The sequence below is a fragment of the Hemicordylus capensis genome, chromosome 1, assembly GCF_027244095.1.
Source record: "Hemicordylus capensis ecotype Gifberg chromosome 1, rHemCap1.1.pri, whole genome shotgun sequence".
In the NCBI taxonomy this organism is placed as follows: domain Eukaryota; kingdom Metazoa; phylum Chordata; class Lepidosauria; order Squamata; family Cordylidae; genus Hemicordylus; species Hemicordylus capensis.
Window position 1 is genome coordinate 191,751,731 of NC_069657.1, and position 14,374 is coordinate 191,766,104.

The window sequence follows — 14,374 nt, forward strand, 5'->3', positions numbered from 1 at the left end:
TGAGGCATCTGGCCGTGATAGATCAACACATCAAAGAGCACTCCCTCCTCAAAGTGGCTTTAACTAGCTGGAGAATGATTTTCAATAGGTTCTAGAATAAAATAGGAAGGTCATGACAAGCAGTGGTTGAAACTTAATTTTTTTTTTAAAAAAATTGTCCGCATCTACTGCCTGGCCCGACAAGGAATGAGACTACCACAACAGGTCATAGGACTGGATACAAGGGTTCCGATGCCAAAAGTGGGAGACTGAGCCTTGTAGTATAGTAGGTTGCCCTCCCCCAGTTCCAGTACAATGTCGGAAGATCACATGAGGCCATAGCAGCGGCCACTGGGAGGCGGGGCAGAGCGATACCTGAACAAGTGGGGGCCGGGGGAGATGGACCAATGTCCCTGGGCCTCTGAGGACGAGGGGGCCCACCAGCTGAGTGACACCTTGCCTTTTGCTCTCCCTCCCCCCCCACCAGGCAGGGGGAGGGGAAGGGGATCATCTTCACCTTTTGTCCCAGGGCCCACTTCAATCTTGCTGCCCCCCCTGGTGGGAGGGATGCTGTACTAGCACGGAGAGGGACAGTGGTTCTCTTCCTGCTGACTACAGGGGAGGTTCCTGAAAAGCTGCCTCTTTACCCAGTTTGCAGGAGTTTGTAATATTTAGAAACTATGTTTATAAAATATGATAAATAAAAAGTATACACACATACACTATAATAATATGTACGTAATATGATATATTTGTTAGCCTTGAAGGTATCACAGGACAGGGTTTGGTTTTGTAAATGCAGCTTGTATTTTGTATGGTAATAGCAACTTCCTTCATGCAATTCACTAACATGTGAAAGCCTTGCAAAAGGAAAAGAGGCTTCATTTACTTTTAACTCATGTATAAAATAGAGGTATTCCCAATCTGATTTATACCCATTTGCCATTTTATAGGGCTGCTTTATAGGGTAGAGCTGGTCATGTGGAGTGCCAGGATCAGGACCAATCCTGATGCTCCCCCACTGGTTTTCTACCCAGGCTCAAAGTGAGGTAGGAGGATGCATGTACGTCCTCCTACTTCACGGCCCGGTTTTGTGGCAGCATGGACAACAGCCAGTGCAACCATAGAGGCTGGGGGAAAGAGTGTCTCAGCCTCTAGAATGTGTCCCAGCAAGTGCTATGCTGCTTGCGCAGAGCATTGTGGTATTCCTGGAGACTGGGACGCTCTTTTCCCCAGCCTCTGCATTGGCATGCCACTTGTTATGTGGGCATGCAAGTGATACTGCCAAGGAAGGAGTGCTGGTCATGTGGGGGAAGGTAAGCAGGAGCCTGCCTCCCCGCCCTCCCCAGCCCAAATGGTCATGTGAACCTTTATTCTTGGGAAAACATTGTGTCATAAGGTGACCCTCGCCATTTGCTGATCTGACATCTGCAGTTTTGCGTTTCTGCAGTTGGATAATTGACACCAGACCTTGGCATATGTGCCGGGGCGGGGTTCACAAAGGGTTAATTTTGCATATCCACGGGTTTGGCGTGGCTAGAAATGACCTTGGAGGTAATTTCCAGCTTCCATTTTGAGGAGAGGAGCCAATTTGTGGCTCATTTGTTCTATCTATCTGGTGCTTTTTTGCACACAAACACCAGATATGGGACTTTTGGGGGGCATTGCTGGACATCTGGAGACCTGTGTAGCATGGTAGGGCACTTTTGGGGAGAGTTTTGAGTGCTCTTTCCCACCGATTTTAGAGTCTCCAGGAACCTAACCTCCGAGTGTCACTGACTCAATGACTCGGTATCCACGGTTCCATTATCCGCGGTTGTAGCAGAGAATGGCACCCCCATGGATAACAGGGTTCACCTGTATTGCATTTTGAAGAGGGTTCGTACAATATGTTCCAAACAATAAGAGCAGATGAAAGGAATAAAAACTTGAAAGAAATCAATGATGTCCTACCTTAATCTCATGTTTAAGGTAGTGGCTGCAATCCACTAAGTAGCTCCCACACACATTTACCTGTAAGTTGAATGTGTTGAGAAGGGGGATGTGGCTCTTTGGAACACAGCCTTGCCTTTTATATACACATATTCTTTCATGACATACTGTCTAATAAAAAATTGTTATTAACTAAAATAATCAACCAATTTTAATTCATTTCTTTATTTTTTGTGTTTCTGTGTTCGTAGAGGTCTTGGTTGAAAGTTACAATGAATGTAAAGTAAACAAAGTGACTGTGGAAAAGAAAACTACATGAATCTGAAGATAATTTTATGTACATAAATGCTGCCAATTTTTTTAACATTATTTATATATGCTAACCACATTGTCAACAGGTTAAAGAGCTTGCAGTATTCCCTATACAGTCTTGGTCTATGCCATATAGTGGCTACTTGAAATTTTCAAAGGAAAAAGGGGGGAAAAGAGCTCATAAATAATTGCAAACTATTGCTCAGTGATATGAAGAAATGAGGCAATTTCATTCACTTCACCACTTCTTATAGGAAAAAAAAAAGGACAGTGGAAGGAGCAAGGTATAGTAGTAGCGAATGCAATATTCACATGTATCAACACTCTCCAGATTATCTATAATGGTATGTAGCGCAGCAGGGAAATGCTTTACTAACAAGCAGAAGGTTGCTGGTTCGAATCCCCACTTGTACTATACTGGGCAGCAGCGATAGAGGAAGATGCTGAAAGGCATCATCTCACACTGCGTGGGAGGAGGCAATGGTAAACCCCTCCAGTATTCTACCAAAGAAAACCACAGGGCTCTGTGGGTGCCAGGAGTCGAAATCAACTTGACAGCACACTTTACCTTTACCAACTACTAGATTTTGAGACTATTCACACATGCATGCAAAACCGGGCTAAGGGAGCCCAGCCTGGTTTTGTATGTGCATGTGAACGATCAGGTTTGGGCCTGATGCTTGTGGCTGTACGGTGGCAAACCCACCAAAGTAGCCTCCTCTAAAATTAGATTAAGGGAGCAAGAACTCGCTTAACTTCATTTTTTTTAATTGTGTATCAACTGTGGCTACTTGTAGCCACGTCTGGCACACTTGGGGGTGGGATCCCAAAAATGCACCGCAGATTTGCGCAGTGCATTATTTGAGCTCGGGGGAGAGGGGAGGGGTGACGTGCAGCAGTGCGTCCTGCCACCCCAATCCCCGGAGCTGTTGGGTGAGCCGCCAGGCGTCTAGGTGGGCAATCCGTCCACCCAGGGAAGGCACAGGGATGGTCTGCGGGGAAGGTGAGTTAAACCTGCTTTCCCTGCAGACTGCCCCAGAGCTCTTCTCACTCATCGTGAGAAGAGCTCCATTACCTGTCAAGAGCTTGCAAGATCGACCCATGGTGGCACATTCGCAGAGATACAGTATATTATGGCCAGACCATCGTTTGTATGCTTAAATATGTACAAATGTAAAATGAGTATTTACATTACATTTAGAACTAGGTTTTACTTTAGAATTTAGGCATGAACTGTACTGAAAGCAGATGAATATTCCATATCTTAAGACAAAGTAGAACTTAAGCCCCTACTTCCCCATTTCTTTCCTTCTTTTTCTCTTCAGGTATTTATGTGCTGTTTAGATAGTGGCCAACTTCCTGAAGCACTGGCAATTTGCATGCACACTGCTGCTGTCTTCCAGGCTAAGACCGCATGTACACTCATGCGCCTAGGGTGTGTATGTGATATTTGCTGATCTCCCTGCCCCAGGAAACATCTCTGTGATCTGGAAATGGGTCCCTGAAGGACACACACCATCAGGGATCCACTTCCAAGCCACAGGGAGTGCTTCCTCAGACAGGGTTGCCAACATTCCACAATAAGGGACACAAGGTGGGGAGTATGTAGGAGTAACTGGGAGCCTGAATTCAGTATGGGTTTTTACCACTTTCAGCTTAAACTATGGTATAAGTTACAACTTAGATTGCATCTCCTCTGCTTATTGATATAACCATGTTTAGCCAAACTGGGTGTGATGTAATTTTGTTTTCTAGAAAGAGAAGCATTATTAGCCAGTAAAGATAGGTTTCACACATGAGCACCATCTAGTAGTCATCACTTGCATGATTTTCATGATCCTGATATCTGGATAATACTAAGTTAGCCAGTCATTGATGGCTGTTAATGTTTTGTTAATGTCCCCAATATGGGACTTCTGGCATCCCTAGGCCTGCTGCCCACCAGAACCACAGAGGACACTGGTAGGGAAGGAAAAGGGCAAGGAGTTGGAGGTCATTAATTATTTTGTTATTAGTGAAAATAACTGGTTTGATCAGAGCCATAGGTTCTTCCCATTAACTTAAAATAAGGTACAAATGGCATCCTATAAGGAACAGACAATTTTGTGCTAAAATAAGGAGTGTCCCTGCTAAAAAGGGACTGTTGGTAACCCTAGCAGAGAATTAGTGCTTTGTTAGGATGTTGGCTAGTATCTGTGCATTATCTTAGTCCCAGACCATTTCCTTAATGTCTTGAATTGCAGGCACCTCTGGTATGGGGCACCTTCTTTCTTCCTGCTTGATTGCATGCTATAATTGTGATTCTGTGGATTAACTGATACTGGAATTAACCTATGATGTAGGGGATGCTCAATATAAAGTCAATTCTGCCAAGTAAGAATCTAGAGACAGACAAATCTCTAGAACTAAGACTGTCCATGGATTTAGTGATCTGCTGAAAGAACAACACATTTGGGAATTTTTAGAAATTGCAGGCACAAGACGATTTGCCCGATCTGTCAACAGAAGGGTGTAAAACTGCTTTTTAAAAAATCACTGCCAACCAGAAATACAGAAGTGGTTCAAAACTCTGCCTGATGATGTCACGTTGATTCCATGCATGATCGGTAAGTGCAGCATGCCTTCATGCAAACCGCTTCTCTGTCTGTATGTTATAAAGAATCAGAGAGTAGAACACCTGTTCCTGGTAACCCTGCCCCCAACCCCACTCCCACCACAACGTAAAACCCATTTACAAAAATAGTCACATATAATAATAAACACCCTGTGAATTTAAAAAAATGATAAATTCACTAACACTTCTTTTTTTTGTAAAAATATGGCAAATGTGGCAGTTGAAATACACACAGTGGAAACACTTACTGAACTAAGTGTCCTGCAATATATTAAACACACAGGTTGTAGCCTCGCACACCTTATTCCCCATGGTCTGTGCCGCTGTACTGTCATCTCCTCTTCTGCAATGTCAGCCACAGTGAGAACAGCAACTTCCTGCCAAGGCAGTTACCCTGCTTTACAGAGTGACAGTCTGATGACGAGGAGTCACCGTCTTGTTATAGGCACTGACCTTTAGAGAAGATTATCTGTATATACATCATATATATATATATATTCTGTATAAAGTAAACACTGACAGTTTGGCATAAATCTCCATCAACTCTGGAGTCCTGCTGACAAATACATCCCTTTCAAAGGCTATAAACAAGTTTTTCACAAAAAACAGAATTGGAACAGTCACATTTTGCTAACCCTGACTTCTTTACCTTTATAGTCCCTGTCTCTTTTGCCCTTTTCATAGGTCTCTTTCTCTGGGTTTGTAACACTATCATAGGAGGGTGGGGAAGTTGTGGAAGAACTCTCGTCCGTCTTCTCTGGAGTGGAGTTCTCATTAAACTTGTCAGTGATCATGTCTTTGATAGGGAGAACCACACCATCTTTGCATTTATCTTTATTATACATAGAGGTCACTTTTTTAACTTTTTGTTTCAAGAGGAACCTCCTGATGGTCCGCTGAATGACAGTAGCAGATACTTCCTCTTGCTTTCGTTTCAATGTAGTTGTAATTGGTTCATATGAAACTTTGGAAGGATTGGCTGCCATAAACCGATCTTCCATTTGTACCCGAAGTAAATCCATTTCTTCACTTTCTCCCAGAACACGCTTTGTAAAGGCAAACAAGATGTCAAGGCAGTGAATTCTGTCACCACTTACCATAGGCAGATCCATTGCAATAAGCTGAACACGGTTTGGTTTTGCAATGAGAAGAGGAGGATCCAGTGAAGCAGCAAAATCAGAGAGTTTACTATACTCTATAAACTGAGATGCATCTGGATCAAACTTTTCCCAGACTTCATAGAACATCTCAAAGTCATCCTCACTCAAAGGCTCAGCGCTTTCTTCTGTAGCAACGCTGAAGTTCTCCAAAATAACTGCAATATACATGTTCACTACAACTAAAAAGGATATGATAATATAACTGACAAAGAAGAAAATCCCAACGGAAGGGTTGCCACAGTCGCCTTTGACTGAGCTTCCTGGGTGGTCTGTCTCAGGGTCACAGTCTGGCACGCCACTGTTCAGAATGGGTGCTAGCAAGCCATCCCAGCCAGCAGAGGTGGTAATTTGAAAGAGGCAGAGCATACTGTTGCCAAACGTTTCAAAGTTGAACAAGTCATCAATGCCAGCTTCCCTTTTGACATAGGCAAAGTTGGACATTCCAAAGATAGCGTAGATGAACATGACCAGGAAAAGGAGGAGGCCAATGTTAAACAAGGCAGGAAGAGACATCATCAAGGCAAAGAGCAGCGTGCGTATCCCTTTTGCACCCTTGATTAGACGCAGGATTCGACCTATCCTGGCAAGTCGGATAACGCGGAACAAGGTAGGGGACACAAAGTATTTCTCAATGATCTCAGCCAGGAACATACCTGCAAAAGAAACATATTTAAACGCACCACTAGTTTTACAGCCCAGTTGCTATCATTTGGGGAACGCGATCTGGCATTAAACCCAAGATTCAAGCTATGACTGTAAGAAATCTACAGCCAAATTATTCCCTTTTCTAGATTATCAATTGCCCGGGAGAAATAGAACACTGCACAGACACTAGTGCATGGAAATAATTTAACAAGCAGAAAGCATGGACCACAAAGCATGTGTTTGATTTGTTACAGATCTTCAGCTAATCTTTCAGGTAAATTTTAAAGCACTTGATATATCAAAACAAAATTAGTAAAATATCCTGGTTCTCTGAAAAGGAATGAGACTGGCACACTAAGAAGTATTATAAAAATTAATAACAGTAAAAAAAAAGTCAAATGAACTGCTTTGGGTCACACAATAGTGCGAGTCAAATTGTGGCTGGGACATTTCAGGAGCCAAAACTGTTTTCTCTATGCCCCTTCATACATGATGATTTTCCTACACAGATATTACTTGAGGCTGTGCACATGAGCAGCCCTACCCAGGTTAGGGCTGTCCTACCTGGGTATGGCTGCTCGTGTGCAGCGTCAGGATCGAGACCGATCACGGTGCTGCCTCCCCCGGCAGCCTGAGTTTTTTACCCAGACTTTTACCTGGGTTAATGGGCACGAGTGCACCCTTTACCCCAAGTTCAGGTAAAGGGCGTGCAGCCCTTTATACATCCCGAGCATATGCAGAGATACATGCCTAGAGCATACATGGATCATACATGCCTAGGGCGCCTGACTCATGGGGAAATCCCTAAATGCTTGGGTGATACATTTAGTGATTGCTGTAGGGCGGGACTCATTATCCCGGCCTGCAGAGATCTGTGCTGGCAGGAGCAGCAGGGATCATGTGGGTGGGCGAGCAGGGTCCCCCACACATCAGGCAGGGTTATCTGGGGAGAAGGTAAGCTTGATCTTGCCTTCCCTCTACTCCCTCCCTGCCCGCACTTGATGGCCACGTGTACAACCTTCTTATATGTCAGAAAAGGGGCTCATATCATCATGTGCGACTATCTGATATACATGTATTTCAGTGCTTGTAGTCACAACAGCCTATCATGTCTTCCTGTGGCATTTATATACTATGAAACAGGTGTGCATTCATCATGCACAACAATGTACATATGGTATAAACATTTTCCCAATCTGAGTAATATAGTCTCATGAGAAGGGTTCATCAGGGCATATCTGCATGAGGTTTGCTAGGAACCAGATTTGCAGATGTGCTGCCAGCATTGCCGTTCTGAAGGCTCCCAGAAGCCTCTCTGCTTATGTTTGGGACTACAGGCATGTAGTTCCCACTCTTAACATATTCAGGGAGTCTCATGGGATTGTGGGCTTCCTATTTGTTGGTATATTGGTGACAGGTCACTTGGCAGGCAATGGGACAATTCAACAGCCCCCAGATTCAACAGCTGCCAAGCAAATTGAAAGTGGATAAGCTTTGTGCCTTTCCCTATATTAAGGAATGTCTAAGCAAACCCGAGTTAGCTTGCTAGTTAACTTCACTTTCAAGGTCTTTCTGTCTGAAGACTGACCCTTTACTTCCCCTCATCTACAGTTCCTTCAAACAAGCTAATGCTAATCACCTCAGCAGGAAAAGCCAGATAAGGCACTGCAAACGCAACTCCCTTCCCATCACAAAAGAGCTAAGTGGGCAATAGGATCTCAGGAGGTGTGCTCATTAAAATTACTGATTGGTTTACTGGGTCCTTCTAACCTAACAAATACCATCCATTTAGTCCATTTACATACAGGTTGTTCTTGACCATTCATGCCATTGTGTTTTACTCAAGCACAGCAAACAAAGACAGTGGATCCTTTGGAGATCCACCGGAACTTCCCTCCTCAAGAAGAAGGAAGGGCTGGTATTTTGTCTCAGGGCCCATTTTGGGCTTCTTGAACCAGTGTGCTTCATTTGGTCTCTATACCATGGAGTCACCCACTGTATGGACGATAGACTTGACATCTGCCATAACACCAGGCCGTGTCTTGCTCTTCACGTCACTCACACTTTCAGCCTCCAGATTGGCCTTCCTCACTGGCCTGATATACCCAGCTCTCCTCGCTGCTATGAGAAGTTGGCTGCACAAAACCAGACACCTTTTGGATTTACCCTTGCTGCCTAACCCCCAAGCTGTTTTTAGTTCTCCACTGCTGCCTGGTTCCATCCCTGAAGAAAGAGGTCCTTCAGTTGTGCCTGAGCCACAAGGGTCCAACTAAAGGAAGAACAAGGGTGTATGATAATCACTGCGCCCCTTTGGGCTCTTCCTTTCCCTGTACTTTCTTAAATCCAAAACCTGTTTCTCTACAGCCTTCTTTAGGCTACTGCCCCAAGATTGTGGAATGCGCTCCCTGCTGAGATACAATCCTCCCCATCTCTGGCAATTTTCAGAAAACACCTGAAAACACATCTCTTCAACCAGGCCTTCTCAGCTTTTTAAAACTTGTTTTTAAATTGTTCTGATTATTTAATTGTTGTTTTATGATGTTTTTAATTGTTAATCACTGTTTTATGCTTTATAATTTTTGTTTTAATTATTAACTGATTTTAATGGTGTTTTAATGTAAACCGCCCTGAGCCTTTTGGAAGGGCGGTATAAAAGTTTTAATAATAATAACAATAATAACAATAACAACAACAACAACACACTGGCCCCCCACCCGTGCCACCAAATTGCACTATTAGGAAGCAACAACAGAACTCTTCAGACTTCAGGTACTTTACCCCCTGCAGAGACTTCATGTTCTGATATGATCATATTGAAAAGGGCAAGAGTTCTTTTTCTTGCTGAATTCTTCCCAATACCCCAGTCCATCAAGGGACATGTATATTTACATCCTCTTGCTCACTAGGAAAAAGCATGTGTGGACCAAATGTGAAATTACTTCCAGATGCAAAGCATTTAATGTGCTTCCCAGACAGTGGGTGGTGGCCTGGGGCACCCATTCCCACAAACACTGTGGTGCAAACTGGGACAGATATCCACAACCACTGGCTTGACCTGCATGCGACCATGAGCCACTTCACATTCAACTACAAACAATGGCTTGGCCTTACAAGCATGAGCTAGCTTCAGGCTTGTGGGCTCCCTCCTCTTCCCTGACTCGTCATACTCCCCCCTGACACTCAGATTCATTTAATTCCTCTTTAGCACAAAACATAGGGTGGGTTCACATGACCAAAGCAAAACCAGTTAGCTGGGAGCTGGAGGTTCCCATGGTGCATACACTTGCTCAGGTGTGTCGTGTGAAACCACATGTATGTTAATAGATAGATATAAGTATATACATTAATTCTAGTCTCCATTTATTCTTGGAAGCAAATGGTTCTTACCTACAATGGAGAGTATGACAACTACAAAGTCAAAAATGTTCCAGCCAATGGTGAAGTAATAATGACGAAGTGAAATCAGTTTGAGTACACATTCTCCAGTGAAAAGGATAATGAACACCAGGTTAATTCTATATAAAATTATTTCCATGTCTTTACTTTGGTCATCTGTTTCCACCATCATGGTGACCATATTAAGGCAGATAAGAATCATGATGCTGATGTCAAAGGCTTGTTTTGTTACAAAATCAAAGACGACACCTTGGAATTTATTCTGTAAACACCAAATAAAATGTTAATAAATATAAAAATACATCTCTGTAACTGTGTCAATAGCCCAACCTTTAAATGCTTTTGTTTAAAAAGTTAAATTCCCAGGCCCTTTTCCTTTGAGGGTAGGGCACTGAAATCTGCCTCCCAGTATTTTAGTTTTTGGCAAACATTGATTACTGTAGTTTTGGCTTCTTTGAAAAAACTTTGGAAGCAACCAGAAAAGAAATCAACAAACAATTCCCATGACATCTGGACTGCCCTGAAATTCAGGCATATCATGAACAAATATATTAAACTTGATATCATTATCTATGGTTTCATACATTTAATTGTCCAAATATGAATTATAGTAATTTTATCCTATATTCAGTCAAAACTGTAGGGGGAAAATGGCATTGGACAGGAAAAAGGCATGGAACAAACAGAGAAATCTGAAAAGAGATGAAGTAGAAAGGAATTCTTACCCCTGGTCTAGGTATTGGTTTTTGTGGTTTTTTAGAGCCTAATTTTTTCATTGCATTGTAGTATTTCTTTTGTTCCTCTGTCATAAAAATGTCCTGCCCTCCAAAGTAAGGAAATGATATCAAAAATAATTATAACCATGTTGATGGATTAATTTATGCCACTCGGTTATTAACATTAATATCAATTGTGCATTATGTAATAATACATATTATTTTGTTTTGTGCTTTAATAATAATAATCTGGGGGAAACAACACATAATTTTGGATCTATATTCAGGTGGAGCTACACATTACAAGATATATCCGCACAGTCAGGAAAACCCAGAGCCCTATAAAATGACATCATAGCCCTTTTCAAACATTACTGTATATTGAACACTAGCACCATAAATGTGAAGTGTAGGTACAGATCTGAACAAAGGTACAATAATTAACATACTGTGTTGAATACAGGTACAAAAGTACACTTCTGATCTGTATCATGTATTTGAGGGACCTGTACCCAGTTCACTTCTAAAATGAATACAGGTACAATCATTCACACACACACAAAAAACATGTGCAAGTGTATAGACATTTGTACACTCATACAGCATAATGTCTGAATAGGTCTCATACGTTCTTTTTTATTGTGTGTCACTTGGATAACGGTGAAGGAAATGTTAGCTTCCCTGAATGGTAATGGTGAAAGACATCTTCCATTTTTGTGACAGCCACACACGTTATAATGCAGAATTCCACCCAAAGATATCAATATAACTTTGGGGATGACCAACAAAAACATTGTGAAAGCAATCTGGCTATTTACTAACCTGTGTTATTTATTAACCATGTCACCTTTCCATCTTCTCCTCTCCTAAGAAATCAGTCTCCATATACAAATGGGTACCAGTGTTGGTTTAGTCACCCCCCTCTCTCCATCACAGCCCACTTATCTTCAGCCTCTGGAGATCAGCTTGATAATATGGTAGTTGTGAGATTGGGTTGTGAGACCCTTCCTCCAGCCATAGGCTGGCATTCCACTCCCCATAGGTTGTAACTGGTGCCCCTATGCCCATAGTCGTGTCTACACTGGGCCAGCATGTGCCTAGGCTACACACAAATTACAATATTGCACCTGAGCTTTCCAGCCAGTGTCTTGTGCATGAAAAGATTCTTTACTTTTCTACTTGTTTCTGTGCAGTAGTAGAAATCCTGAATGTTATGATGTCACTTTGGGAGATCCAAGTATGGCCAAAAGCAGATGACATTGCAGAAATAAATAAATAAATAAATGCTTAAAAATTAAAAAACAACAACATTACAGTTACCACAGAAACAGGAAAACCTGTTTGAAACTAGGATACGGTAAATGGCAGCTGCTTTGTTGAAGTTCAATGGAAAATAGAACTCTAATAAAGGGATTCATAAGGTATTTTATCTATGTTATTGTTGGGAGCCACCCTGAGTAGTAGTGTACCAGAGGGACAGGGTATAAATATTTTAAATATTTATACTTATTTTTATATATTTATATAAATATTTATATATTTCTCCTTGGAGGAAGAGCGGGATATAAATGTAAAAATAAATAAATAAATAAATAAATAAATAATCACATGGCCTGTGAGCAAATGGAGGGGAAAACAGGGTCCAACTCACCTTCCCCTCAGATAATGGTGTGCCTCCAGGTAAGCTGCCGTGTACCCACATGATCCACGCTTCGCTGATCTCCAGAGGCCGGGATACTGCGCCCTGGTCTCCGGGTATCCCACAATGTGCCACACAATGAGCGTGGTGCATTGGGGGATACCCCCATGAGATGGGCTTTCTAGACACCCGTCTCTGGGTGCGCTCGGGGTGCAAGCACACAATCCTGGCAGCCGGGTTAAGGATACGCTCAAGCCCTTAACCTTGGCTAAAGGCTGGATCCATGTGGGTCCCAGTGTTCCACATGAGCAGCCCAGCCCAGACCTGGCTGCTCATGAGAACAGGCTTAATATTTTAAGCTTATTTCTTCACATTAGGCAAGCTTAGGTTTGGCCCATGTATAGGTTTACTTACAAAATATAGGGGGGAAATACTTATCTTTTTTTTTTGCTGATTGAAGTTATCTATGATGACACCAATGAAAAGGTTTAAGGTGAAAAATGATCCAAAGATGATAAAGATAACAAAATAAAGATACATATACAGGTTGTCTTCATATACAGGCTGTTCTTCTACCTACAAACCATAAAAAGTTTTACAGTAGCTTAGTGTTGATACCTGACATGCAGCAATCCATTTTCTTCATAAAACAGACAATTCTATGCAAAAGAGAACCTATCTTTACGCAAGCATTGTACTGCATTGTAAATCTCAAGCCAAGACTTCAATTTAAAAAAAAACAATTGAATTGACCAACATGTCATATCATATTCATTTTTAAAGTTCATTAGCTTAATAGACATCAGTTAGGTTTGCCTATGTGCTACAGAAAAATTAATCAAGTAATACTTTGACTGTAAGTATTACTTGCTGGAATCCTAGTACAGAATAGTACTAGGTAACCTAATACCGAAATCCTAGTATAATAATGTTGCTAATGTACTAGTATTATGTACTAGGATTTCTGTACTAGTACTAGACCTACAGAATGCAATGCTCAAGCATAAACTCAGGAAATATTGTTTACAGCTGGAATGTATAATGATACTTACATCCCGTGAATCCACAGCAGCATACATAATATCCATCCAACCTTTAAAAGTGGCCTATAAGTAAAATACAAATATTAATCATAGTTGTAAAAATACAGGTTTACATAACTTGTAGCACTAAATGTAGCAATTCTACTTGTACATCGGAAATCATGGTTTGTCTAGAGTTGCATCATACCTTACAGCCTAATTCTATGCCTTGCTGTGCTATAGAAGCACATATAATCAGATTCAAAGATCCCAGAGTTGGTGAAAAAGGTACAATGACCCACATCCTCTGCAGCTTTATGGGGCTGGAGGAAGAGTTCCACTCTTGCATGGAGCCAGGGCACTGTCTGCTCTGCAGGTTTCTCTTGCAGCCCTGTTTGAAGGTGGGGGTAGAAAAGCAATTTCCATTTCTCTCATCTCCCTGAAAAAATCCTGTTCGCTTGTAGAAATATATTCTTGAGGATCATGCAAGGGAGGTGAGCCACTCTTGTGGTAGTGAGCATGAATTGTCCCTTTTGCTAAGCAGGGCCTGCCCTGGCTTGCATTTGGGTAGGTGACTCCATATAAGCACTGTCTGCTATATGATATTCCCCTTAGAAGATGGAGCTGTAGCTCAGTGGTAGAGCATCTGCTTGCATACAGAAGGTCCCAGGTCCATTCCCTGGCAGCAACTCCAGGTAGGGCTGGGCAAGACTCCTACCCGAAATCTTGAAGAGCCATTTCCAGTCAATGTAGACAATACTGAGCTTGATGTATCTGGCTTGGCATAAGGCAGCTGCCTGAGTTGCTATGTGCTGGGCTGCAAAATGTGCAGTGATGCAAAATGTGGGCTGCAAAATGTGCGCTGCACTGCACACCTGCAGTGCAGCTAGTGTTCTGGCTCCATGCAAGAGCAGAACAAAAACTGTGCAGATGTGGGCCAATGTCTCTGGCTACAGTGA

General features: G+C 42.2%; 1 protein-coding gene across 5 annotated transcripts in view; it reads right to left on the reverse strand.

Moving 5' to 3' along the window:
• Positions 1-2,117: 2,117 nt before the first annotated feature.
• The window catches only part of LOC128330828 (sodium channel protein type 3 subunit alpha), a 105,443-nt gene continuing 93,186 nt past the window's right edge, over positions 2,118-14,374 (reverse strand). For all 5 annotated transcript variants that reach the window (XM_053264203.1, XM_053264210.1, XM_053264196.1 and 2 more), the window contains 5 exons: positions 13,446-13,499; positions 12,832-12,969; positions 10,764-10,868; positions 10,030-10,300; positions 2,118-6,650 (listed from right to left, as the gene is read on the reverse strand). In XM_053264203.1, the coding sequence (XP_053120178.1) occupies positions 5,458-6,650; positions 10,030-10,300; positions 10,764-10,868; positions 12,832-12,969; positions 13,446-13,499 (1,761 nt within the window). In that variant the 3' untranslated portion in view covers positions 2,118-5,457. The remainder of the gene's footprint in view (positions 6,651-10,029; positions 10,301-10,763; positions 10,869-12,831; positions 12,970-13,445; positions 13,500-14,374) is intronic.